Source organism: Physella acuta, unplaced genomic scaffold (genome assembly GCF_028476545.2).
Source record: "Physella acuta isolate Inbredline_101_S28 unplaced genomic scaffold, ASM2847654v3 ptg000406l, whole genome shotgun sequence".
Lineage (NCBI taxonomy): Eukaryota > Metazoa > Mollusca > Gastropoda > Physidae > Physella > Physella acuta.
In genome coordinates this window covers 331,100-358,187 of record NW_026731925.1, presented here as the reverse complement: position 1 = coordinate 358,187, position 27,088 = coordinate 331,100, and the positions used below count along the sequence as shown (strand labels likewise).

Here is a 27,088-nt window from a genome sequence, read left to right as displayed (position 1 = left end):
AGGCCCTATATGAAAATATCAAATTACAATAATTGTCATTAACATAAGCTGTTCTGCGTGCTCTGCATATTTATATACTTACCGATGTTGCAGTTTTACGTGAATAAGTCCAAGGAGCAGTCGATCAATTATATATCTCTCATTCTGTCTTTCTCTCTCTCTCTCTCTCTCTCTCTCTCTCTCTCTCTCTTCTCTCTCTCTCTCTCTCTCTCTATATATATATATGTATATATATATAAGCAATATATGTGTGTGTCTGTTTGTCTCTTATGCATTACTACACATTTAATCCTTAAAAAACTTATAACTTTGGGAAGTTGTCGAGAATACACCTGGGGGGTCAAATTTGCAGGGGTGGCGCCCCGGCAGGGCGGGATTCGATTCTCCTCTATATACGGTATATAAAAATAAAAGTCGATTGCGGTTTTATACAGTCCATCCGATTGCCATGAAGATACGAGGAGTTGATTAGAACACTTCAGGTGAGGTTTCTGCCAAAAAATCTTTTTTTTATTTTCGCGATCGTGGAGCCCGGGAAGGTGCGATTTTTTCTATATACTGTTTATTAAAATATACAAGTCGGATGCAGTTCGACACCTTTCATCCGACTGCTATGAAACTTTGGGTAATTGATGAGAATACTCTCGGTAATTGATGAGAATACTCTCGAGAAAGTTTCTGGGGAAAAAATATTATGGGAGCCTCAGAGAGTGTTCGATTTTTGTGACTAAACGGTTCAGCGCCCAATTTCCAGAGCTGCTATTTTAGCACTTGGTATCCATTAATCAGGAGTCCTTCATAGCGAGTAAAACTTCAATACGCGCAGCCGCTGGCGCCCTGGCTATTGTGTGACCCGAAGCGCCCTGGACTGCCTGAGAGCACTATGGCGCCTACGTTCGTTTTAAAAGAAGGGTATACTCTAAAGACAAGATGGGCAACAATAATTGTTGACTATATCAAACTGTACTTAGTAGGCAAAAGTTTTGAAAAAAACGATATTTTTTAACCGTTAACCTTTTTTTTATGAAAGCCATTAAATTCTCTCGAGACACAACAGAGGCGTAGCGACCCTTCCCGGCGCCCGGGGACATACTTTCAATTTGGCGCCCCCTTGGAAGCAAATTTTCGATTTGCACCCCCCCCCCCCTCGAACTTTTCATTTGTGAATTGTAAGCCAGTTGAAAGTTTTGGCTGTTTCAGATTTGACGGAAATAACAATTAACTAATAACGAAGAAATACAGCTTTCTATGATGCCTAATGCAATATGATGTAGCGAAAGTGTACTATTATAAAAATGTAATTTTTTATGTTTTCCTATTTAAATTCTTACTGTTTGAATTAATAAATTGACACGGAATCCAAAAAGCAAAGCTACTCATTATGACCAGAAATAAAAATTTTGGTGACTTTTTTCTTGCGCATATTCCCTTAAATGTCTTAGTTAATATCAAATTGAGTCTTTGATTTAATAAAATAAGTATAGTTCCAATTGCTAAACAGACCTAACAAATAGATAGGGCTGTCGAAGTAGATTGTAAATGTACCTCGGGTGACAAGACACATCATCTAAGGACAACTGATCTCTTAATAATTATCTGTGAAAAAAATATCTTTCGGCAAAAAAGTTAAAAGAATTTAGGCTGATTGTAGTTGACTCGCTTCCCCCAAAAAAAATCTGCCACCCCCCCCCCCCCCCTCCAACTGCGAACAAATGGATTTTGTATTAAAATCTTATACTCCCCCCCATCCCCCCACCAGATAATTTAGTCCTATCCCCCGAAAATATCAAGTGCCCCCCCCCCCCCGGAGAAAAATATCTGGAAGAAACACTGCAGAAGATAGCATCCGTTTTAGTGGAGAATACAATTTTTATCCTAAAGTCAATAGTTCTATTTCGGTTAGGGGTCATCCATTAATGACGTCCACTAAAATTTCAGATTGTAACCCCCCCCCCCTCCCCCCCGACACCATTCATACGCGTCCACTTTCAACGGACCCCCCAAATAATTTCAAGGATTTTCCCCATTATCGACCCAAAAACCCATGCAAAATATTCAACCCTTTGTGGAGGGGGGCGGGGAGGGGGGGGGGGGGGAGAATGGGGGGGGTGGATGCTAACATAGTATAATTCTCTGTACGTGATACACAGTATTATTTTCTGTACTCATTGAATGTATTTTAATAATTAATATTAACGATTATAACATCAATAAGTAGCAAGTCCACCTCGGGTTCATGGCTTCTATTTTGTTTACTTAATCGCTCGCTTTCCAAAGAAGTGATTTTTTTTTGGGTTCGACCAAAAATGACGTCACACTATGAAGGGGCTGGAGGGGGACACCCTTTGCAATAATGTTAGAAACCAAAATAAAGCCGTTCCTTCACGTAGTTATTTTTCTGAAAAACTTCAAATGAAAACCAATCGAGGCCCATGCTCAGTAAATATTTTAGAAACAACATAGCTTTTTTTTTTTAAATTACAGTTGTGAGAGTTATGGTTGGCTGAGGTGTGACGTCATTTTAGGTGTTGGGTCCTGGTTTTTAGTGGATTAGTGAAATTCGGCTGTTAGGTGAGGTAAAAATCGTCAAATATCTTGACGTTACTTATTGTATAGATGACCCCGGTGTAAGTGTAATTTCAGAGCTATATTTACACGCTGCGATAGTGTTGTTTCAATTTCACGTTTTACATGCAAGATAGAAATTTTGTGTTTGTTTTGTTTGTTTTAAATCGTTAGCAAGTCGATGTTAAATTCAACCTGTAGACGTCAACAAGGACCCGAGCCCCCCCTCCACAACAGTCCATATGCGTCCACAAAAGTCGATTTTTTTCGGACTCCCCCCCTCCCCCCCGTGTGGATGTAATAAATGGATAACCCATTAACCTTAGTGACACCTTTTTCTAAGAACGCTAGACATAGCCGTTTTTTTTTAACCACATCTACATGAACTCCACTCACACACGCACTCCCCGTAAGTTCGAGACTATTCTAACCTATTCTAATCTGACCTCAACTGACCCGTAACAGGTACCCATTAGAACCGTGCGAACTCAGGAACCTTACTGACTGAAATCCGGTCTGATAACTAACACCGCGTCACACTGAGAATTTTTTGTGATCGTTTCTTATTCTGGATGGACTTGACCTAGCGGTAGAGAGTTCAAGTGCTAATTCGAATGTTTCGAGTTTGAATCAATGTTCAAATAAAAACGTTCACTCAGCTCTGATGTGCACCTAACTCTCATAAGTGTATGCTCTTTACACTGTTCTGATTGGCAGAAGTGGTTACACGTCTGATGTGCATGGAAGGCGAGGCGATTTGGTGCCGTGTGGAATGGTAGATTCGGATCCCGTTGGGTTCTGACTGTTCTGATTTTACTTGGACTATATTCTGTACCTTTGTCTATCCTTGGCGTTGAAATATCACTTTCTGTTTATATTGCTATTTCAGTTACAACGTCTGCTTCCACCCCCTGTACATGTTTACGGTTTAACTTGATCAATTTCGCGAACGAATAAGAATGTATTTATAATATATTGCGATAATCGAACACACTTGTTTCTAAAAGTGAATTATTAAATATCAGATGACTCATTGACCTAATAGATTAGTTTAGGAAGTCTTTGTTGCTTTTTATCGATGCAGATTCCAAAAAAATAATTGAGTTACGTTTGTTGAAACTTCAGCTTCATTTCTATGAAGGGCGTGGACATTTTTAAAAAATAATAATTCATTGAAATTTTTGGGCGAAATGTTAAAAGCGATTTAGTGCTTAGCCCTAGAAAACTTGGACGCACTTTAAACTCTTATAATGATTTTTTTTAAATTAAAAAAGTTGAATCATTTCAACAGAGCTTGGGTCATGAAAGTAAACAGGCCAAAAGAAGATTTAATAATTGTGACCATTATAAAATAGTGGCTCAATAATTTAAGTTAATTAAAAAGCGAAATACACTTTGGAACCATACGGTTCTTGGGGTTCTAGATCTTCTGTTTTAGTGATATATGAAGTGTTGTCAGCACTATGTCATTCAGCCGTTTAACTCAGTAAGCTCTAGACAAACTTAATCACGAGGTACATACTTGAGCACCAGATGTGAACCAGAGACTTATGGGTTGGCAGTCGAACACACAGATATTGTGCAATGTTAATAAATAAACAAATAAACAAATAATATACATCTTTTAAGCGGTTTATTTCATCTTCTGAATTTTCTTGCAAGTGTAGTGTCGTCCCGGGAACTATAGCGTTACGACTGACCAAAGCATCCTTCTTAGCTGACTGAACACTTGATAATTCATCTAAGCCCCGCTTGTTGTCATCTATAGCACTGCCGCCAGGATAAGCTGAAACTGAAGTACATTGACACGAAAATGAGTACTTAACGTAATAAGGCGATGCATGCTTGTGGTAGCGTGATAAGTGTATTCAATGTTAGCTGTGGAAAGAGGTATGGATACAGCCTTATGCTGCCCTAGAGTCAAACATGAATAAGTCAATTTAAGCTGATAATAATAAGTAAAATAGTGTTCTTCAACAAGTAGGGGGATTAGAGTCTACTTCTTCATGGAATAGTTTTTTTATATGAAATTTGAGAATAGATCGTATATGCTGTTAGCACTGTATTAAGTGTTCTAATAGAATCAAAGAAATCGCTTAATTTAACATGTACGTAGGCCTGAGATAATCTCCCCATGAAGTAGAGTACAGTGAACTGTGATAGAACGATATGTGAGCTACTCCAACGTGGACTCATTCACGAAACAGGATACAATCATAACGTAATTTTATAATCTTCTGCCACTGCAGGATAAATGTTATAGCTAGGTAAAATCAAATGTATTCAACTGCCATGGGAAACTCAGAGCAGGAATAGTTATAAAAGTAATAACAAAATCGCAATAGCTAGCACAGCTACAGTAGAGAAAACTAAATAACCAGGTCTAATGATCTCGTTTGTCTCTGGCAAGGAACTACGGCCGGCAAATAAAATTAACAAACAGGCCTGATAACTACTTGATGAATTAGTGCACGCAAGTGTACGCCCTGTAGTAAAATTATAAGTTATTAATAAATAAAGATGTAAGAGTAAGTAATGAATTTATTAAACTTAAAATTTATTTCATTTTAAGAATATATATATATATATATATATATATAAATGTTTTTAATATATATATATATATATATATATATATATATATATATATATATATATAAATGTTTTTAATATATATATATATATATATATATATATATATATATACATAAATGTTTTTAATATATATATATATATATATATATATATATATATATATATATATATATATATATATATATATATATATATATATATATATATATATATAAGATTCCACTTACCTGCAGCAGACAACACAAACAGAAGGAAGAAAATACAGAACAGCTTCATGGTGACTACTGTAAATATAAGACACATTTTAAATGACAATAACTTTCATTTTTATTGGCCATTTTTAAATACACAATAATTTCAATATTCATTCTGACAAATGGAAAAGATAATCAACATTAATTAGCGATTTTGTACACGTTTGATATTTAAGTTTTGTCGTTGGCATTGTAATATTTTATTTCCAGTAAAGGGCATTTGTTTGAAGTAATTGTGCCAATATAAATTAAACGGTTCTTAACTGTTCACTTTTTTTTTAACTTGTATTTATCGTTCTATAATACGCGTTTTTTGTTCTTACAGAAACAAAACAATAAAAAAAAAGCAGAAAGATCAGTAAATATTTAACCCTATAATCACAAAAAATAACAGCAATTTTTATTAATTATATAAAAACTTCTTGTATCTTATACACATTATATAAAAATGTCAGTAATTGTATTTCAAATATTTTAATTTTTGTTTTTCTAGTTTTATGTCGTGTCTAAGAGCTAATTAACCTTCACATGTTACAAAGGAACTGGTTATACACGGTCAACAACAGCTAGAAAAGACCTACCTTAAGAGTTTCTTGAGTTTTTCGGTAAGGAAATAAAACGACCAAATGTTACTGTTGGTTCTACGGAACAATCGTGGACCTTATAAAGGAAATAGCGGGATAACATTTACATACGTATACATGTTAATTATCAGCCGCGCACTAAGCATATTTTATTACTTGCAGATTCGTGGAGCATTTATTGTTTACTGCTTTACAAAGCAAGCTAGTAGGAAGGGGATTATGCGTAGGTTAACCGCGATTAATACGCTAGTATGTACAGCCCACATTCCCCCACCGTCATTACAAGCCCAATAACTATGTCGTCTAAGACAATTTATTTCTAAAAATCCAGATTTAGGTGTCTTCCTGAATACCAACATCGGTAAATGTGAATAATAGAGTTGCTTTCTCCGGACTTCTTAACCTATGTATACGGAATCTAAATATTTGCATATTATACAATACACGCAATGTGTCACGAAGATTTACATCCAAAGCTAACTTGTTTTACGCTTTGACCAGTGCTGACATAAACACATTTACTTTATGCACTTAGATTTGAGAGCATTATGATTGTTTTTATGTTTGTTTTTAAAAGACTAAATATATTTGGTAATATATATATATATATATATATATATATATATATATATATATATATATATATATATATATATATATATGTGTATATGTATATATATATATACATATATATATATATATATATATATATATATATATATATATATATATATATATGTGTGTGTATATATATATATATATATATATATATATATAAATATATAGTTTACTAGCATATATATAAGGTTTGGATAAAAATTGTAGATTTAATATTGACTCAACTGCAATTCCAACATCTTGCGTTCGACAGATTTCTCTAATTTTAGTATTTGAAAATTGTATAAATAGGTTACTCCAACAGCCCGAAGTCGGTCAATGCGCACAATTATTGACCATTCTGTGCATTGGCCGTAAGATGTGTTTATGTGTGAGGTGCTATGCCCAACAAGGTGTTACTGATTGTAGCATAACTATGTATAGCTAGCCCCTGGACTCCTAACATAAATGTGTGCTATATGTGTTACAGATAATTTATTTTAACACTATATTAAACATTAAAGCTGATTGTAAATGCTCTAGAAAGATAGGAGAAACTTGAGTCTAATTTCACATAATTTCAAACAGTGCAAGTAAAATTAAGGCCTGTTTTTTTGTTTGTGACAATGTGCCTTTCAAAAACAGCTGGGAACTAAAATTAATTAATTAATTGAATATATACAACACATCCCACTTAACCTAGGTGTAGATATTAACATATATACATCGCTATTTGACAATAAAAGCTTATCTATTCAATGATTACAATTTTTGTGGGGTGCGTTTTTGTTGTCTCTATTCATACAATGTGTCGGTATCAATATTTTTGCATTTAAAGTGTTATATTCATTTCATTCTTTTAAAACTTAAAATGTTACTTAGTTTAAAAAACTTTTGCTCATAAATATTTTATTTCTAGAATTAACCTTTACATTAAATGTTATGTAAAAGTAGTAAAGTTCCCTTTTTTAAACCTGACGGTATATAGGGCAAGTGAGGTAGAGTTCGCTTGTGGTCAGCGCGATGCTCAGCCGCCTTTACTTTCCCTAAAGTGGGTTGGGACAGAGTGGTCTAGCAGTAGAGAGCTCGACTGCTAACCCGTAAGTCTCGAGTTTGAATCCTGGTAGAGTGTCCCTGAGTACAACCAACTCTGATGACATGTTACGTAAACTGCCAAAAATTTAAGCTTAGATTTTTAAAATATTGTTTTATCGTGTAGGTGTACCAACAATAATCAGCAGTTAGTTGCTGTACCCCTCAAGGAAAATCACTTGCTCGGAATTAGAATTCGTAATGTTGGAGTTAGCGTCCATAAGCTCCGACACCCTAACAACCGCCACGTTGATTATATAAATAAATGTTGTAATGAGCTGCTTATGTTCTCAAACGGTTAGCTTGATGTAGGTGCTCTCCTTTAAAAGATTTGTTTCTGTTTGTCTGAATTTAATAGGTTTCTTTAAATAAATATCAACCGTGATCTATTCTTCAAATATTTTTTTCTTTAAAAATATTATAGTTAACAAATAAAATTAAATAAACTATAGCCTACTTGGCCTGCAGTTATGTAATCAGCTATCTTAATAAATAATGGTTTTTTTTTCAGTTTTTGTAAACTATATGGACATTTACTTAGAATTTTAAAAAGCAGCATCACAAAAAAAAAATATTTATGAATTATGTATAGCACGGTAACACACTTTCCAATTAGACATTAAAAAATACATATTATAATAATTGCATAGAAATGTTTTAAATGACGAAACATGATCCGTTATGTTAATGTGACGTTAGCTGGTCTGTGTTATATAAAAAAATGCTCAAATTGTGTTAGGCAAAATTGCTACATTTTTTAGGCGTCTTGCAATAAAAAAGGTAATTATTTATACGTATATTTTTGTTTCGTTACAATATATATTTCATTTAGTTAGAATCACACATAAGCGTTTTTTTAAATATAAACATGCTTGACGCAGAATTACCAAGCATATATTAGTATTATGATATTGGTACTTCTTGCGAGCCATTAACTTCGTTGATTACTAATTTTTTAATAAATATTTATTTTGACAAATTTGGTAAGCATACAACATATACTTTTCTCCCCACAATGAAAAAAAACCCCCTGAAATCGTATTTACTTTAAAGGTTCATCTCACTTCATATTTAATGAGAATATTTGCCTAATCAGTAGGTAAAAATTCTTCAGCTTGTGTCTATTAGAAATCTATCTTTCTGAGCCATGCAAATCAAATGTTATTCTATGTACTTATTTGAAAAATAGACACACACGATTACACGAGAAAACCTTTGATAACCTTTATTGATAAAACACAGAGGATTCCAAAACAGAGTTTGTCAAGGACCGGAAGATTGTAAAATATCAAAATGTGTCAAAATATCAATTACGACTTTTTTACGATTACGATACATCCTTGCTATTTCGTGTAAGAATTGTACACAATTACAGTAATATCTCTGTACTCTGTATACAAGAATGTAAAATTCTATCAACAGAATTTTGTTTTATACTTCAAACGCCTCTTAAAAAAAACAGTGATGCCCGTTAAAGAGAAGAGGGATCTATCTAGATACTCTGTAAATGGTAATGGTGAGCTACATGCGTTAGCAGAACTTAAAGAGTCTAAAGGAAGTACCGTTACAAAAAAAGGTAAAATATTCTCAATTTACTAATGTATCTATAAATCTACATCTACATCTACATCTACATCTACATCTACATCTACATCTACATCTACATCTACATCTACAACTACATCTACATCTACATCTACATCTACATCTACATCTACATCTACATCTACATCTACATCTACATCTACATCTACATCTACATCTACATCTACATCTACATCTACATCTACATCTACATCTACATCTACATCTACATCTACATCTACATCTACATCTACATCTACATCTACATCTACATCTACATCTACATCTACATCTACATCTACATCTACATCTACATCTACATCTACATCTACATCTACATCTACATCTACATCTACATCTACATCTACATCTACATCTACATCTACATCTACATCTACATCTACATCTACATCTACATCTACATCTACATCTACATCTACATCTACATCTACATCTACATCTACATCTACATCTACATCTACATCTACATCTACATCTACATCTACATCTACATCTACATCTACATCTACATCTACATCTACATCTACATCTACATCTAAATCTACATCTACATCTACATCTACATCTACATCTACATCTACATCTACATCTACATCTACATCTACATCTACATCTACATCTACATCTACATCTACATCTACATCTACATCTGCATCTACATCTGCATCTGCATCTGCATCTGCATCTGCATCTTCATCTGCATCTACATCTACATCTACATCTACATCTACATCTACATCTACATCTACATCTACATCTACATCTACATCTACATCTACATCTACATCTACATCTACATCTACATCTACATCTACATCTACATCTACATCTACATCTACATCTACATCTACATCTACATCTACATCTACATCTACATCTACATCTACATCTACATCTACATCTACATCTACATCAACATCTACATCTACATCTACATCTACATCTACATCTACATCTACATCTACATCTACATCTACATCTACATCTACATCTACATCTACATCTACATCTACATCTACATCTACATCTACATCTACATCTACATCTACATCTACATCTACATCTACATCTACATCTACATCTACATCTACATCTACATCTACATCTACATCTACATCTACATCTACATCTACATCTACATCTACATCTACATCTACATCTACATCTACATCTACATCTACATCTACATCTACATCTACATCTACATCTACATCTACATCTACATCTACATCTACATCTACATCTACATCTACATCTACATCTACATCTACATCTACATCTACATCTACATCTACATCTACATCTACATCTACATCTACATCTACATCTACATCTACATCTACATCTACATCTACATCTACATCTACATCTACATCTACATCTACATCTACATCTACATCTACATCTACATCTACATCTACATCTACATCCACATCCACATCCACATCCACATCCACATCCACATCCACATCCACATCCACATCCACTTCCACTTCCACTTCCACATCCACATCATCATCTACATCCACATCCACATCCACATCCACATCCACACCCACATCCACATCCACATCCACATCCACTTCCACTTCCACTTCCACATCCACATCATCATCTACATCCACATCCACATCCACATCCACATCCACTTCCACTTCCACATCCACATCATCATCTACATCCACATCCACATCCACATCCACATGCACATCCACATCCACATCCACATCCACATCTGTGTAAATTTTAGTTTAGATTTTTACAATTACTGTTTTCACTATGATAAAAATCTAATTAAAATTAATGATTTTGTTTTTATTCAGGAACAGGATTATTTGGGTCGTCGTTCCTTTTGGTCAACGCTATTTTAGGGGCTGGACTTTTAAACTTTCCCATGGCCTATCACCAGGCTGGTGGGGTCTTGGTGTCAGTCGTCGTCCAGTCAGTAAGTTGGTTAAAATTTCAAGTTTAATTAAGCATATTAGATTAGAATATTCTGTTGAAAGAATATGCATGTATCAGATGGCTCTATATTCAATTAAAAAATAATAACTCTAAGATTTCTTTATATCACATTCGGTTTGTTTGTGTTTGTTTAGTTTATATTTTGTTTCTTTGTATGATGAGCAAATATTGTAAATTAAATTTTTAACCCTCTTCTAATGCAACAATATCTATATGTTTATCTAATTTGGCATTACAAATTTTTTAAAAAAAAAAGGAAATTGACACGATTAAAAAAAAACCTATAGCTCACGCAGCTGGCATTTGGGTGTATAACAGTTTGGTCACGGTTGAGTGGATTCTTGCCTGAGTGTCGAGCATAGGAAGAGGAAAAGGAAGAATTCTGTCTTTTAGAGATTGCAAGCTGCTGACCGAATTGCAACTAAATATTTTAGTCGTAGCCTCTTTCAGTCAGAAAGAATTACTAAAAATTGGAACTTAAAAAATAATATTAAAAAAAATCTTATTAATTAAAACTATCCAGTGCACATAATTTAAGAAAACAAAACACTTTTGCTTTCTTCAATAATAGAAACAGTTTCCAAAATGAATAGTAGATTTCTAAAGCGATCTTTGACTTTATAGCAGAAAGCATATTAAATGTACTGTTTTATGTAGAGTGCCTAGATTTAGTTTAGATTTACATTTGTTTTGTTTTTAATATTTCCTATCTTTTGCGAGTATGGTATAGTCGCTTAAAATCCCTTTGTGACTTTGTGTGTTTATTTGTAAAATCGCGCTTGACTTTGAGACTAATTCAATCACCCTATTTCATTCAACTAAAAACTTACTAAAATATGTCGCTAATTCGTCTGACACCCAAAACAAAATCGTTTTAAAGTGTCTGTATTATCTGTCATTTTGTAACAAAAGCCAGAAAAATGATAATTTTCAGGTATTCCTTGTATTTGCCTTTTTGACGATTCTCATCCTTGGCTACTGTTCTGACATCAAGGGCAGCAATACCTACCAAGACCTGATTCTCTCCCTATGTGGCCCTAAAGCCCAGCTGGCATGTGCTGTCTGTATTTTACTCTACAGCTTTGGCATATGCATAACGTACTTTATTCTCATAGGAGACCAGTGGGAAATATGTGAGTCAGTTACTTTGTATAGCAGTGCAATTTATAATTTTTTAATTTGTTTTTATTTTATTGCTATTATTATTTGTCTATAATATCCAACTACTCATCTAAAACTGTCAATTTTGTTATTATCTTTATTGTCACCGCCACCATACCTACATAAACTCACTAGTTTATTGATAGTTGGTCATTATTTCTTCCAAGCTCTTAAAAGTCTCTTATCAAATGACTTTTTGCTAATATTAATTCTGTAAAATACCAATATTAAAAATAATTTTTAAACAACTGATTGACTATGAATAAATGTATATATATATATATATATATATATATATATATATATATATATATATATATATATATATATATATATATATATATATATATATATATATATATATATATATACATAAATAATACCGATTCGTCCGTCTGTTTGTACGTGGGCCTGTGTGTCTGCTCTTACACAATACGTCTCCGTGCGATCGCCAGGAATCTTTGGATAATTAATGGGAATACATATAAGAACGTTTCTTTGAAAACTTTAAAAATTTCGACCATTGAATGTTTTTTAAGGGTCGAACAGTAAAAATAAAGAATATTATTACATTTTGAATAGTAAACAGTTATTATTCTTAGCTTTGATTATTTTGCAAGTAATATTCAGATAGGTTTTTTTTACATTTGTCCAAAAAATTTCTGAATAAAAAAACTGCGATCTATTAATTTCTTTACTTGGGGGTGGAGTTGGGGGGGGGGGGGAGGGCGTTGCTAAAGTAAATAATTTTCGAAATACATTATATTTTCTTTTAAATTTCGTTGATGGGGAGGGGGGGGAGGGTAAGACTTGCTTCGGTGAATTGATGGGGAAGGTGTCCCCGTGAGAATAACATTAAATAATTTCTGTTAGGAAGTAGTTTGCTGATAGACGCACAACACAGGATGGAGGGGTACAACCCACACTAGGGTGTTAGCCGCCTGTTTAACCATTGAAGTTCTTTGTTTTTCTTTCAGTTTTCTTGAAGGTCGTTCGTGACGAGTACTGTACCACAAACCCTTTCTACATGACAAGAGCTTTCATTGTCTCAGTCACAAGTATAGCGTTCATACTGCCACTTTGTTTTCCTCAAAGGATCGACTTTCTAAGATTTGTCAGGTAAGCTTTCATTGTCTCAGTCACAAGTATAGCGTTCATACTGCCACTTTGTTTTCCTCAAAGGATCGACTTTCTAAGATTTGTCAGGTAAGTGTTATAAATGCTTGCTCTTAGATATTTCTTACAGTAATTTTCAGAAAAAAAAAAAAAAAAAAATATATATATATATATACATATATATATACATATATATATATATATATATATATATATATATATATATATATATATATATATATATATATATATATATATATATATATATATATATATATATATATATATATATATATATATATATATATATATATGTGTGTGTGTGTGTGTGTGTGTGTGTGTGTTGATATGTATCTATTATATACTGTTCATTGTTACGGAACTACCAAATTTTGAAATAGATCTGCCTGTATAAAAAAAAAATTCCAAAGACAATTTTGGAAAAGAATACGTAAGAGCAGAATGTCTCAACATAGTTAGATTATTCAATTCTCGCGCTTCCCATTATGGCATTGAAATCATATAAGTTAAGCAACATTTATAGGTAACCGTATCATTTTTTACTAATATAGTCTAATTATGTAAAATTTTTAAATTATATCAATACCCTTGTGTTAGTTTTATAATAAAAATTATTTTTTTGTTGTGCTAAGATATTTTAAATTTATGTTTTAAAGCAATGGTATTGATGTTTTATGTTTTTCTACAAGCATCACTGGAGTTATAGGTATCTTTTATATAGTATTTCTTGTTGCCATAAAGTATTTTCTACCTCACGAAAATAAAGGAACTATCGTCACACAGTAGGTTGAAAATTTTAAACAATACTTATTATACTCTTTGAATGAAAATGTTTATTTTATATATATATATACATATATATATATATATATATATATATATATATATATATATATATATATATATATATATATATATATATATATATATATATATATATATATATATATATATATATATATATATATATATATATATATATTAACAGCTAAACAGCGATTTAGAACTAAAACATTACGAATCGTAGACCCACTTTTTTCTTTCCTTTCATATAGGAGATTTATCACTTGCAATTACCAGACATCAATTTTTCAGGCCACATTCCTGGGCGGATGTGCTTCTTGTGATTCCAGACATGTGTTTCGCCTAAGATGTGAGTATCAATGTTTCTATTCTTTATTGTTAGATGTGCGTGTAGCTCAGAGGCGTAGCGACCCTTCCCGGCGCGTGGTCAAACTTTCAATTTATATTTTTTATATTTATAATGCAAAACTGCAGCTAAAATGAGCTTATGTAGGTATGTGATTTATACATTTTGATACATTTGATTGTAGTAGAAATCATTGAGAATACCAACATATTTTACAATGACATTCTCCAGGGACATGTCAGTGTCATCCCCATCTACTCCTGTATGGCCAAACGTAACATGAGAGAGTTCTCTAAAACAGTAACACTTGCCATGATATTGTGTGTACTAATCTACACATTCACTGCAACTCTGGGCTATCTACAGGTTTGCAATCATGAGTGTATCTATGTTTAAGATTGTTATAGTTTGTATATAGATTTGGTTATTTCTGATACTAATTCGGTAACGATTAAATTCTACGCTTCAAAATTCACCTTGTCTCGAATACATGTAATTCAAATATTATTCCTGATATTAAAGTCAATATGGTTGATGAAGACTTCTGATGTTTTCTGTATTGTAAAGTTCCCCTTTCAAACCTGACAGTCTATTGGGCAAGCGAAGTAGAGTTCACCTGTTCTGGGACCTAGGCATATGAAGGGATAGTGTGTTCAGCATTATGCCCAGCCATTCTTACAATCCCTAACATGATTCAGGTTTCTCTTAAAACTGACTGACGTTTACAGACTTGAACCAGGATTCGATCTCGAGACATTTGCGTTAGCATTCGTATACTGTACTATTCGAACACGCCGTCCCATGTATTCGAATCTACTATATTGTGTTAAGCACCTTGAAGCACCACCGATATTATAAGCTGAGTACTCGTTAGAGCTGGGTTGACGGGCTAGAGACCATGGTCGGAATTGAGCATTTTCGTGTTTATGGTCTACTATATACTCCATTTGCCAGTCTATCAACTAATATTGATTGTCATGCATTGTGAATGTAAATGGGATGTGGGTTTAAATAAGTGGTCGTTGCAAATGTGCAATATCCTACAGTTACGACGTGAGATAGTTTCACTTAAGGTTTCAATTTTAAAATAATATCAGTTACAATGTGGAGGGCCCAACTCCACAGGTTTAATTTTAAGCCGCAAAAGAGATGTAAGGAGATTTTTTAAAAACTGCTGGAAAAATTCCAGTCCAGTTTATTTTTATCTCTAACAGCGAAAAGATGAACGGCTCTCGTAGCTCTTAGCAACCACGACGAGACTTGACTAACACTCGTTGCACATACAACCATTTTGCTGATGTGTGTACGACCTGCAACCTAGTGTCGTTTGTCAAATTTTGTTTACATTTTTTATTTTCATGAATTCACATTTTTACTTAATGATTTTTTTTGTTCTTATTGGGCAGTTTGGTGACGTCATTACCCATGATGTGTTGCTGTCATTTAAACCTACATTAGAGGTCATGGTGGGTGTGGTAATTTTTGCCGCCAAAATATACACCACTTATCCAATTTATTGCTTTTGTGGGAGGCAAGTCTATAACTAATTTATTACTAGCACATGTAAAATTTTAAATGAATATATTTTAAACATTTTTTTATATATTTATTTCTGAGCAAGATATTTTTTGTTTACTGATTTGATAGGGTAGTTCTCAACTATTTAAATACAATGTTTAATTAATTGAATTAAAATCGACAGTAAAAAACACATTACATGCAGTTAACGCTAAGCTCTTGGCATTATTTTTAAAGGTCTGCACTTGACACAGTGTGGGGAATGTTCTGGAAAATAAGCCAAGAAGACATGTTGCACAAAGAAAAGACACGACGTGTCATAACGACATTGTTGTGGTTCACCTTGACCCTGCTACTTTCTATTTACATTCCTAATATTGGCGTGGTCATACAGCTTCTAGGCGCCTTATCTTCATTTTTTATGTTTATTTTTCCTGGTATGTTAATGAATTATAGATTATAACTAGAATACCCGTCATCCGTTGGATAACTGTGGGTTTCGGGGGTCATCCATAAAAAACATCACGTCTGTCACTCAGAGGCATAGCGACCCTTCCCGGCGCCCGGGGACAAACTTTTCGATTTTAACCCCCCCCCCCCAAGATTTCGATTTTCAACCCCCCCCCCCCTCAAACTTTTGATGTGCACCCCCCCCCCCCACTCAAACTTTCGATTTGAACCCCCCTCAACCTTTCAATTTATTCCTCCAAACCATTTTGGCGCCCCAACATATGTCCCCCCGCCCCCCCCCCCCCTTCCCCCCTCCACCTCCCCCCGCCTCCCCTTCCCCCCCCCCCCCCCCGCCTCCCCTCCCGCCCCCCCCCCCCCCCTCCTCGCTACGCTACTGCAGTGTCACTTATCGTCACAAAAAACAGACCCCACATTCAAAAATATGTTTCTTATCTTTTAAAAACACTGAAAACACCGATTTCGGACTATCCCTTCATATACTGACGTCACATGTGACCTACTCAACTCTACTTCACCTGCCCAGTGTCCCGCCAAGTTTCAGACAACATGTTTTTATCGTTTAAAAAACTATTCCAGCCGAGCATGTCTCTGACCACACTATCCTTTCATATGCTTAGGACAAAGAAACAGATGAACTCTACTTCACCTGCCCTGTATCCTGCCAAGTTCAGATAGGCAACTTTATCATTCACATCTAAAAAAAAAAAATTGAAAAAAAATATCATTGACATATTGGTCTAGAACCTGTACCACCCGCATGAGAGCGGACTACGCTAACAAATTAGCTATTTACTCGTGACGTCACAAATGAATTTTTATACTATACTTTTGAGTCTCCGCGCATAGATCTAGATCTAAGTCTAGTAGTAGTAACTTTCAAATTAAATTTTATCTTAAATTAGACAAACAAAGATATATATAAAATAATTAAGGCCTGAAACAGATTCTAGATGTATTAAGGCCTGAAATAGATTCTAGATGTAGAATTTACATTAAGTCTAGATCTAGAATTTACATTGAGTCTAGTGACCTAGATCTAGGCTAGATCTAGGCTAGATTCATAACTTTCCTTCGACAGCTGATCTTTAGATCTAGAGAAATTTATTGTAAAACTAAATGAAAAAAGACAGTTTAAAATTGATATAAGTGTTGGAACGTAATAAATACAGCAAACGGACGTATTGTTAAAGTTATGACCGACAGAAAATTAGATTTAGAACGCGTTAAACTTTTGAATGGGAACACAATTTTCTTCGATAGACGCCGCCATTTTATTGTACTAAAGAGTAAACAAAAAACTGTGACGTCACGGTCCCGCCGAGTGTAGTGGTCGTTCTAAACTTTAAAAAAAAAATGGGTTACTCTGCGTATGAATAAATCAATAAATTAATTAACGTCTTTAAATAAATGTGTGATTAACAGTCTGTCTTAAAACAAAAAAATTTCTCTACCTACATACTATTTTACAGCTTTCCACGATGAGTGCAACCATGCGAGATAGTCAATCAGGCAAACAAACAAACAAACAAAAAAACAAAAAAATAAATATTCAAACATGTAAACAAACTTGACTTTTAGTAGTATATAGATAGATAGATAACAAGACCATAGTTATAAAAAAGGTTTAAATGGAATTAGTAATTAATTCAATCAATTTCGTCTACCGGCATTTCACTGTTCTGAATAGGAGTCGGCGTGGTCGAGTCGGTAAAGCTCATGGTTGCTAAACCGAAAAGTCTCGAGTTCGAACCCTCGGGCAGATGAGGCTCGTTAGCTGGGGACAGCCACTCCTCTAGGAGAGACAACTCCAAAATTAAACAACTGCTGTCTTGTAGTTTGTTCTTGGTTGAACAAAGGCTATGGAAGCAAATCCAAAAAGAAAAGCAGGCTAGAATCGGAGTCAATGGCCTCAATGGCGCATAACCAGTTGACACGTAACGCTTAATTGGCGGCGTGGTCGATGGTTGATAAATTCGAACAAAGTCTCGAGTTCAAACCCACTGGCAGATAAATCTCGATCCCCTTCGACACTAATAATTAAGAACGAAGAAGAAGAAGACTGTTCTGAATTAATTCAAACAGGTATATACTATGTGTGTATTTTATACATGTGTTACATATATTAAAAGTTAAAAATAAATTGTGTCCTATACATAATATAATAAATCATAAATCCTCCAATATATTAGTTTGTTTTTCAGGTCTATGCTTATTAAAGACAATGCAGACTAGAATTGAATCGGACGAGAAACAGCCCCGGAGTGTGTACATGTTAAGAGCGATGGCCATCTTCTTTATTATAGGCGGTGTGTTTATTTTTGGATTCATCGTGTCGGTAGTGGTTATGGACATTCAGACAGCCAAGCCAGACTCGTCCACGTTCTCATGCAACTAGATTTTATACTGCTACCATGTGGGTTTTGTGTTAATTGGATATAGGCCTAAATGCAAATAATTAAAATGTATCTTTTGCTCATTTTCTCCAAGATTACTTTAAAATCAATTTTTTCTTTAAACGAAATCAGTAATAACAGATGCAAAAGATAGGAAACATGCTACATATTATCTGCCTTACAGTATTTAAGTGATACAGCGTTTGTTGTCAACAACTTATAAGAGTAACAGGTTGCTTATTTAAAAATAGATTTCTACACAACAAATGGTGCTAAACAGAAGGCGATATATCTACGCCAAGAATCGAAACATCCAGCAAACTACACACTCATTAATGTAGAGGGTCATCCATGACGTTACGCATTTCTTGGTGAAGATTTTTATTTCCCTCCTCCCCTCCATTAGACATCGTCAAAAACAAGACATAGCCCCAATTATGACGTCACTCCCGAACATACAGGTTTTTTTTTCTAAAATATTCACAGGGATCGGTATATTTAGAGTATTTTAATCATTTTCTATTGCAATTTGTTAAAACAGCTTTCTAAAATGGAAACAACGGCTAAAGTTCAGTTTCTAACATTCTTAAACCACGCTAAATAGCAGCACCCCATTATGGGTATACAAAATTAAAAATCGAAATATGCTAAGGCTGAGTAAAATTACCACCGACTTAGAAATGATAGGACTACACAATGTATTGCCTATTGCAGCCACAGTTTCTTCCAGGCATCTCTTCGGGTGGGCGGAGCCACGCTGAAGAAAGTCTACCCCCCCCCCATGAACGAAATGGAATTTATATAGAAAACATACTGTAACCAGTGTTCGCCCCCCCCCCCCCCCCGGAAAATGGTGTCCGCCCCCGCTCCCCCCCCCCCCCCCGAAAGTATCAAATGCCCCCCCCCCCCCCCCCCTCGGAGAAAAAAAGTCTGGAAGAAACACTGATTGCAGCACGATGCTCTTTTTTTTTAAACATTTCTAACTATTTATCTAAAACGGTAGGTCTGTGTATTGATCACAAAACGTTGTACTGTGTCTATTGCTACAGCCAAAATGTTAGTATATTCCGCGTCAACATAGAATTTGATGGACTACTAATTGTAAACCAATTTTCGAGAAATAATATAATTGAAAACATAAATGTAAACATTATGTTGTGTGGCATAACATGGCTTGCAAAAGAGCCATGAATATCCTTGGACTTCGTTAAAAAGTTAAAACAAAACAAAACATCAAAGCGTATTCAAAATCTATCTTACTTGAGTAAGCTCCATTAAATTTGACCAACCACTTTCTAAAGGCAACATACGATGTAATTGTTGGCTTATGTAATTTTCAGTGCACAGAGATCAAATGGTGTTTATTTTCTTTTGTTTTATTGTATTTTTTTTCATCTGTACATGTTGTGCATTATGCACAAACATTCCGCACCATCGCAAGCAATATTACATGCGATTCCTGGGACTTGTCTTGTTTTTTCTTTGAAACTTCTGTTGTATGAGTAACTTTTCGGTTCTTCAAAAAAATGTACTAAATAAAACGATATATTGCTACCAGGGCAAATACATCAAAACGTATTCTCAACTTCAATATATCGAGTAAATTAATCGCACATGTTTTGAAATAGACACGACGACCAACGTTTTACTCAGTAACACACACATGCAACACAGAATATCTGTCGACAGTAAAAGGAAAACATTATTATTAATTTATTAGCAATTAAAACATTAGGCTCAAAACGATAAATATATCTACGTCTGAGTATTCGTTTTATACGTGTCTTGTGTTCCACGCAACATATGAAATACCATTTTATGTATATATTTTTTTATTATTCATGTAAGTGTAATTTAATATTCTCGAAACGTTCTGCGCATGTTATTTTTTATTGTGACCAAAATAGCTTCAAGGCTACGTGTACTAAAACACAGTTATATTTTACAAATTAAAGCATTTTATTCGTTGCTGCCAGTGTTTGTAAGGGGAAAAATCTACTAATGTGTATTACCCCCCCCCCCCCACACACACACACTCCAACCCCAAGCCCGTTACTGAAAGAAATAGAAAAGTATATACTGTAATAGTTTTTCATTACCTCCCCCCTCACTCGCCTGTTTTTTTTTAAATATTGCTTTGTTAGAAATATATTCATTGCTGTGTTTGAGGAATATCTACTAGAGTGAATCACACCCCCCCCCCCCTCCCTCGATAACTCAACTAAAAGTAATAGAAAAGTATATACTTTATAATTTTTGGTATTCGTGAATAATGGTTTTAACGTGAACGAAACCCATTATTATTAGGTGTATTAGGTGACCTCTAACCTGAACCAAAAACACAACATCATTTCGAACACCTGTTATTCATTTGAACGATAACACACATTTCTTAACCCTGACACATACACATCATAACTAAAAACATATAATGCGTCAAATGATGCTTAGATAATTTTCTTACAGGAGTTTGATAATGATCTCCTCATATTAGATTACATTTCTGTAAAATATGCTGCAAGTGTTCGACAATAATAATGTTAATTAAACTAGTTTATTGAGGGATTCATAAGCAGAGTTTCTTTCAGGCATCTTTTCGAGGGGTCCACCTACCCCCCCCCCCCTCCCTCAAGAAAATATCAAACCCCTCCTCCCAAGTAGTTAGGCAAAATTAGTGATTACTAAGGAATAGTTGGATAATACAAAGTAAGAAAACTATATTTTGTTGATGAATCCATTGTATTTTCTGTATATAGTTTAGACAACAATTATCCGATTTTACTTTAAACATCTTTAGGGGACGGTTTGGTCGAACGGTAGAGCGTTTGACTGCTAGTGCGAAGGTCTTGAGTTACGTATAGTTGTTTGCAATTTTATCCCTACATATGCCGAGGTTATTAAAATAGATGGAATCTAGTTCATCTGCTTCCTATGTATTTAGTAATAACGGGAAAATAATGATGATTTAAAACAATTCGAATTTAGAGTTATGTTTCATAGAATTGTGGCAACTAATGGAATGTAGCAATTTATATTCATAGGGACAAGAGCCCTAACAATTATTGTAATAAAACGAATTTTACTTGTTAATAATAAATTTATTTTAAAAAACTGTATAGTATCAGAAGGGTTGGGTTATTTGAAACCATGTTCAGCTTTGCTATACAAGATATCTCATTATTTTATACAATTAATTCACATTGAATGATATATTTCAGGATTATTTTCAAAAATATAAAATATGTATATACTTCTGATACTCACCACATAAAAAAATATTTAAAACAATAAAAGAGTAAGTCTGTGTGTGGTATTTTAGTGCTTGATACATAATTATCATTAGCGACTACCTGACAGGGAGTTAACTTAGAAGCATATCATTTTAAATTTATTTTAGTGCTGTTGCGTCCCTTATGTATTAATAAATGTAATAGTTTTTAAATACTGCATTGATCTGAACACAACATGATTGTCATACAATGCATGATTTTATTGGATCTCCTAAGTGTAGAATATATGGTGCATGGTTAAGATATGAATTAATTGATTATTTGTAGTTGGTTTTGATTTCATGTGGTGATTAACACAACGAAAAATGTTTTTATGGTTAATGTTTGATTAGATTGATCAAAATTTCTCAAAAGGCTATCAAGTTTATTATCTATATATATAATTCTCTTCTTGGAGACGTTAGAAAACAAGCTGTAAGCGCGCCTTACAGTCCCCTCTCCTCCTCTCTAGGAAGTCTGGTGCGCTGTGGTTCACCCTAATTGTTTACAATCGTAGAGCCGGGTTTAGTGACTTCTATTAGGGGCAGATAATTTAGTTTGAAACGATTTTAAACTTAGGAGAGGTAGCCAAGAGGGGGGGGGACGGATTGGGGAAAGGAGGGGGGTGGTTATCGTCCTTAACGAGCTACTGATAGTGTTTTAAAGCAAATATATTAAGTGGCAGCATTGGTAATGTCGAATTCACAAAATATGAATTACTGAAAAGTAGAAAATAAAACAACTAAATAGCGGCGTTAGCGGCGTATGACACGCCGCGGGTCGGCTCGTTTTAATTGATTAATCAACGTTGCTCAAATGCTTTCATGCTTATTGTTTTATTTGATTCATCAACATTTCCCAAAACTCCTCCGTATCCTCATACAACAAAGACCTGTGACTCTGGTTTCTGATGTAGGTCACGATCTCCACTGGCCAGGTGTTGACCTGAAAGTGACCCACAAAAACAGGCACGATGATCCTATCAGAACAATTCATTTCGTGCATGATGGCCAGGTTCATCTCGAGTTCCCGGTAACGGTCTTCAAAGATATCTCGCGAGAGTAGGACGAGAGTTTTTCTCGTGCCGACTATGGCACCAGCGATGTTGTGATTCTGTGGACCGGCCTGGAAGTGGTCCTCCCCGTGGAGGTAGGTCACGTGGTTGTCTTTTAGCCAAGGGATGAAGACTTGTCTAGCCAGGCGAATGTATTCTGGTTCCTGTACAAATGTTTATGTGGATGTTTATTTCTTTGAAAATTAAATTTATTTTAATTTTTTTTTTTAAATTTAAAACGTAACATGTTCTTCCCGGTGAGTTTTCGTAATTAGTTTCTGTAGCTAATGTATGGCAATATCATCCCATCCCCTAACTCTGTGTAAGGATTAGCCGGACAAGCTAGAAGTGTGTTGCAATTAAATTCATTATACAATTTTTAAAAAAATACATTCTACAACTTAATTCAAATACTAAATGAATAATAAACCTAACTCTATTACATTTTAGTTTCTATGTTAGACTTTACTTTCAATTCACAGAAATGACTTTACATTGGACCAATAAAAATTAAATTAACTAAATAAAACTATAAAGATTTCAACGTTTCGAAAGGAGTAATTTTGGCCTTTATCAGCATGTCGTTTAACCCATTTACTTTCCTATATAATTTTTTTAAAACTCTCTGTATAAAGAGCTCGAAGTTAAAAAATTATAACCCCATTTCAATAAATTAAACATAATAATAATATCTAAACAGAATAGTTAAATGCTTATTTTATTATATGGTCAATTATGTTTAAACCAAGGTGAAATACTAGACTACTTCTTCATTGGTAAAAGTTTTCACCTTGTAGAACCAGCTTTTCAAATTTTCAAAAAATTCAGATCCATGTTTTTAAAGGGAACTTTTTGTTATCAAAAATTAATTAAGTTTGTTCACATTTGTGCTCATTGCAGAGTGAATAAGTAAACTCGAAAGTATTTGAATGGAACAAAATGGTCAGATGTTAATGCATACGATTGCTAACCCAAAAGTCTCGAGTTTGAATCCGAGTTCAAGGCAGTAGAAATTCAAAAGTCCACCAAGCCGCTGGGCATAGTGCTGACAGAGGACAAAGAAACAAGAGACCTCTAAGTTACGTGATCCATGGGCCGCCAGGTTCAAGAGTGAACTAAACTTTTAATTTTATATAGAGCACGTGATAAGTAATATGTATAGATACTAAAGATACATTTTCAAAATGTTCTTACCTGCTCGTATGTAATAAAGACCTCTGCAATTTGTTTATACACCAATGGTACATCACCAACGTGAAGTTTCTTTGATCCAATGAAATAGAGGTACGCAAATTTCCATCTGTTGTAGTAAAACATGGCCGACAACAAGACAGTGCCGAGAACGATGAAAAACGTAACGAGAGTTCCAATGAAAATTTCCTGAGAGACACAGCTCTTCATTAACTGAGGGTAGAATGTGGCCAGTTGGTCATGTGATAAGTTGGAGCCGTCAATTGTGGTACAGTTGATGGAGTCTACACTATCAAATATGTCTGGGTGGGTGATTAGAAGATGGACGAATGACAGGTACTCGCAAGTACACATCAGAGGATTGGATTGGATTCTGATCTTAAAGTTTGGATTCCTAGTTTTTAGTTCAGCGAAATCTTGGCAGTTGTTCTCAGAAAAACCTGCTACGAGATTATTAGATAAATCAAGGACCTCCATGTTTTTAATGTTGTATAGGTCAACATCAAAACGTGTCAAAGCATTTCTTGAAAGATTTAACCATTTCAAATGTACGTTATTTTGAAAGAAATTTCTAGATAACGTTGTTATAGTATTTCCGCTGATGTTCAAGGTCTCTAACCTCGTCAGTGTGGAGAATGATATGCCTGAGGTGTCGTTGGATAAACTCACACCTAGAACATTGTCGTATAGGAGAAGTGTCGTCAAATTTGTGAGGTATTTGAAGAATAGTACGTTCATTTTAACACAGTAATTTTTTGATAAATCAAAATGCTGAAGCGATGGTAGTCCACTTAAAGGCCCTTTCCAGCACCTAGCCAAGTTGTTAGAATAATCAAAATACTTAAGTACCTTATTATTTGTAAATCTCAGTTCCGGCCATATGTATTCAATTTTCATGGAACTAGCAACAATAACTTCAAGACTAGGAGGTAACGGAAAAGTAATTGGTTTACTTGATGGTTGTATTTGTGTGAAGTTCCTGAATGAATATTCATTGGAAATAAATGTGACATGTTTTACTGTACTCTGTCCACAAAACTCATCGAAGCTATGTTGTATTTCTACTTGCGTCTAATCACGTCTCTCGTCGCTGCCTGACTGTGTAAGAGTAAAATGATTCTGGTAGCTTGTGTCTATAGTCTTGACGTGACGAAGAGTCAACATAGCCATCAGAACGTCCGGCTTAGACAAGGCATTACCTTTAAGAGAAATATACTCAAGAGTTGCCGGTAGGTAGGTAAACGCGAGGCCATGCACAGAGTAAATTCCGTTTTTGGACAGATCAAGGTATTTGAGTGTTGTGTTTTTTAAATAACGAAACATGTACCTCGTAATAGTATACAGCTTGATTTCATCTCTGTTTATAAAACGGAGTGTAATTTTCGTTATATTTGAACCATTTAAATACTCGGATCCTGATTCAAACCCCTTTAAGGTGATCGGAATTTTATTCATGTCAATCGTTTCCAAATTTTTAATTCCACGTAGCACTCCGGGAAGAAGTTTCTTGAATTTACAATAATGCATACATAACGTGAAAAGTTTATGGGATGCAAGGTTCTGAAAAAACTTTTCGGGCATTGCCTTGCCAAAATCGCAATAGCCTTTCGAACCGTCAAAATAAATATACTCCAAATTAAGAAGACTTCTGAAACCAGCACTGAGCTCAATCGGCAACCCATCTAAAGAAATCTTCCTAAGATTTGTCAGTTTTGAAATTGCTTGATCCGGGTAAGTCATGTTTAAATTAACCTCGCTGTTATATATCAATTGTAAAGTTTCTAACTGGTCCAGCCCATTAAAAGCATCCAATTCAAAAGTAGACACTGTATAACTTAATCCATTGCCAGAAAGATTAAGCGTTTTTAACGAACTTAATCCGTAGAATGTGTTATTCAATACTCGGTATAGTTTGTTATACGAAATATCAAAGAAGTGTAGCGACGCGAGATTTTTGAAGACGAATGGCGTTAAGGTATTGATAGTATTTGAGTTTAAATCTAAGTAAGTTAAATGAATTATATTCTCAAAAGCTTCTTCCACATGGGACAGTTCATTGTTGGTAATTTCCAATTTCTCTAGTTTAGTCAAGTTCGCAAACGTGCATTTTTCTAGCGTATTGATCTTGTTGTGTGATAATCTTAATATGCGTAAGTTGAGAGTTTTTGCGAAATCCTGACACGTTATAAAAGTGAGGCGGTTGTTTTGTAAGTCCAATACGGTCACATGAGAAGGTATGTCTGGAATTTTAAGCAAACCTTTATTAGAACAGTCTACGGTCAAACCTTTAAAGGCTGTATCTAGAGAGCACTGGCAAGGTGAAGGACACAATGACGTGACGGGTTTGGCACCTTTCACGAAATCTGGATTGAGTTTTCTTGCCATCTCTTCATGTTGTGTTTGTGTTGGGTGGACAAGTAGAGATAGGAGCAATATACAGGAGACCATGCAGTGTGTTATGGAACACATCCTCTGTGGTTATACATA

General features: G+C 34.4%; 1 protein-coding gene, 1 long non-coding RNA gene and 1 pseudogene across 2 annotated transcripts; 1 reads left to right on the top strand and 2 right to left on the bottom strand.

The window, feature by feature from the left end:
* Positions 1-4,181: 4,181 nt before the first annotated feature.
* Positions 4,182-6,071, bottom strand: LOC131942472 (uncharacterized). Its single transcript, XR_009386760.1, has 3 exons — positions 5,996-6,071; positions 5,388-5,444; positions 4,182-4,357 (listed from the first exon to the last, which is right to left on the bottom strand). It is a non-coding gene; the product is annotated as an uncharacterized LOC131942472 (long non-coding RNA).
* A 3,080-nt stretch (positions 6,072-9,151) lies between these two features.
* On the top strand, positions 9,152-19,089 carry LOC131942466 (sodium-coupled neutral amino acid transporter 7-like; annotated as a pseudogene).
* Positions 19,090-21,029: 1,940 nt separating this feature from the next.
* On the bottom strand, positions 21,030-26,986 carry LOC131942464 (toll-like receptor 4). The gene is made up of 4 exons (XM_059302363.1): positions 26,523-26,986; positions 24,605-25,124; positions 23,329-23,574; positions 21,030-21,056 (listed from the first exon to the last, which is right to left on the bottom strand). The coding sequence occupies exons 1-4, from the start codon at positions 26,984-26,986 to the stop codon at positions 21,030-21,032; spliced, it is 1,257 nt and encodes a 418-aa protein (XP_059158346.1).
* Between the last annotated feature and the right edge of the window lie 102 nt (positions 26,987-27,088).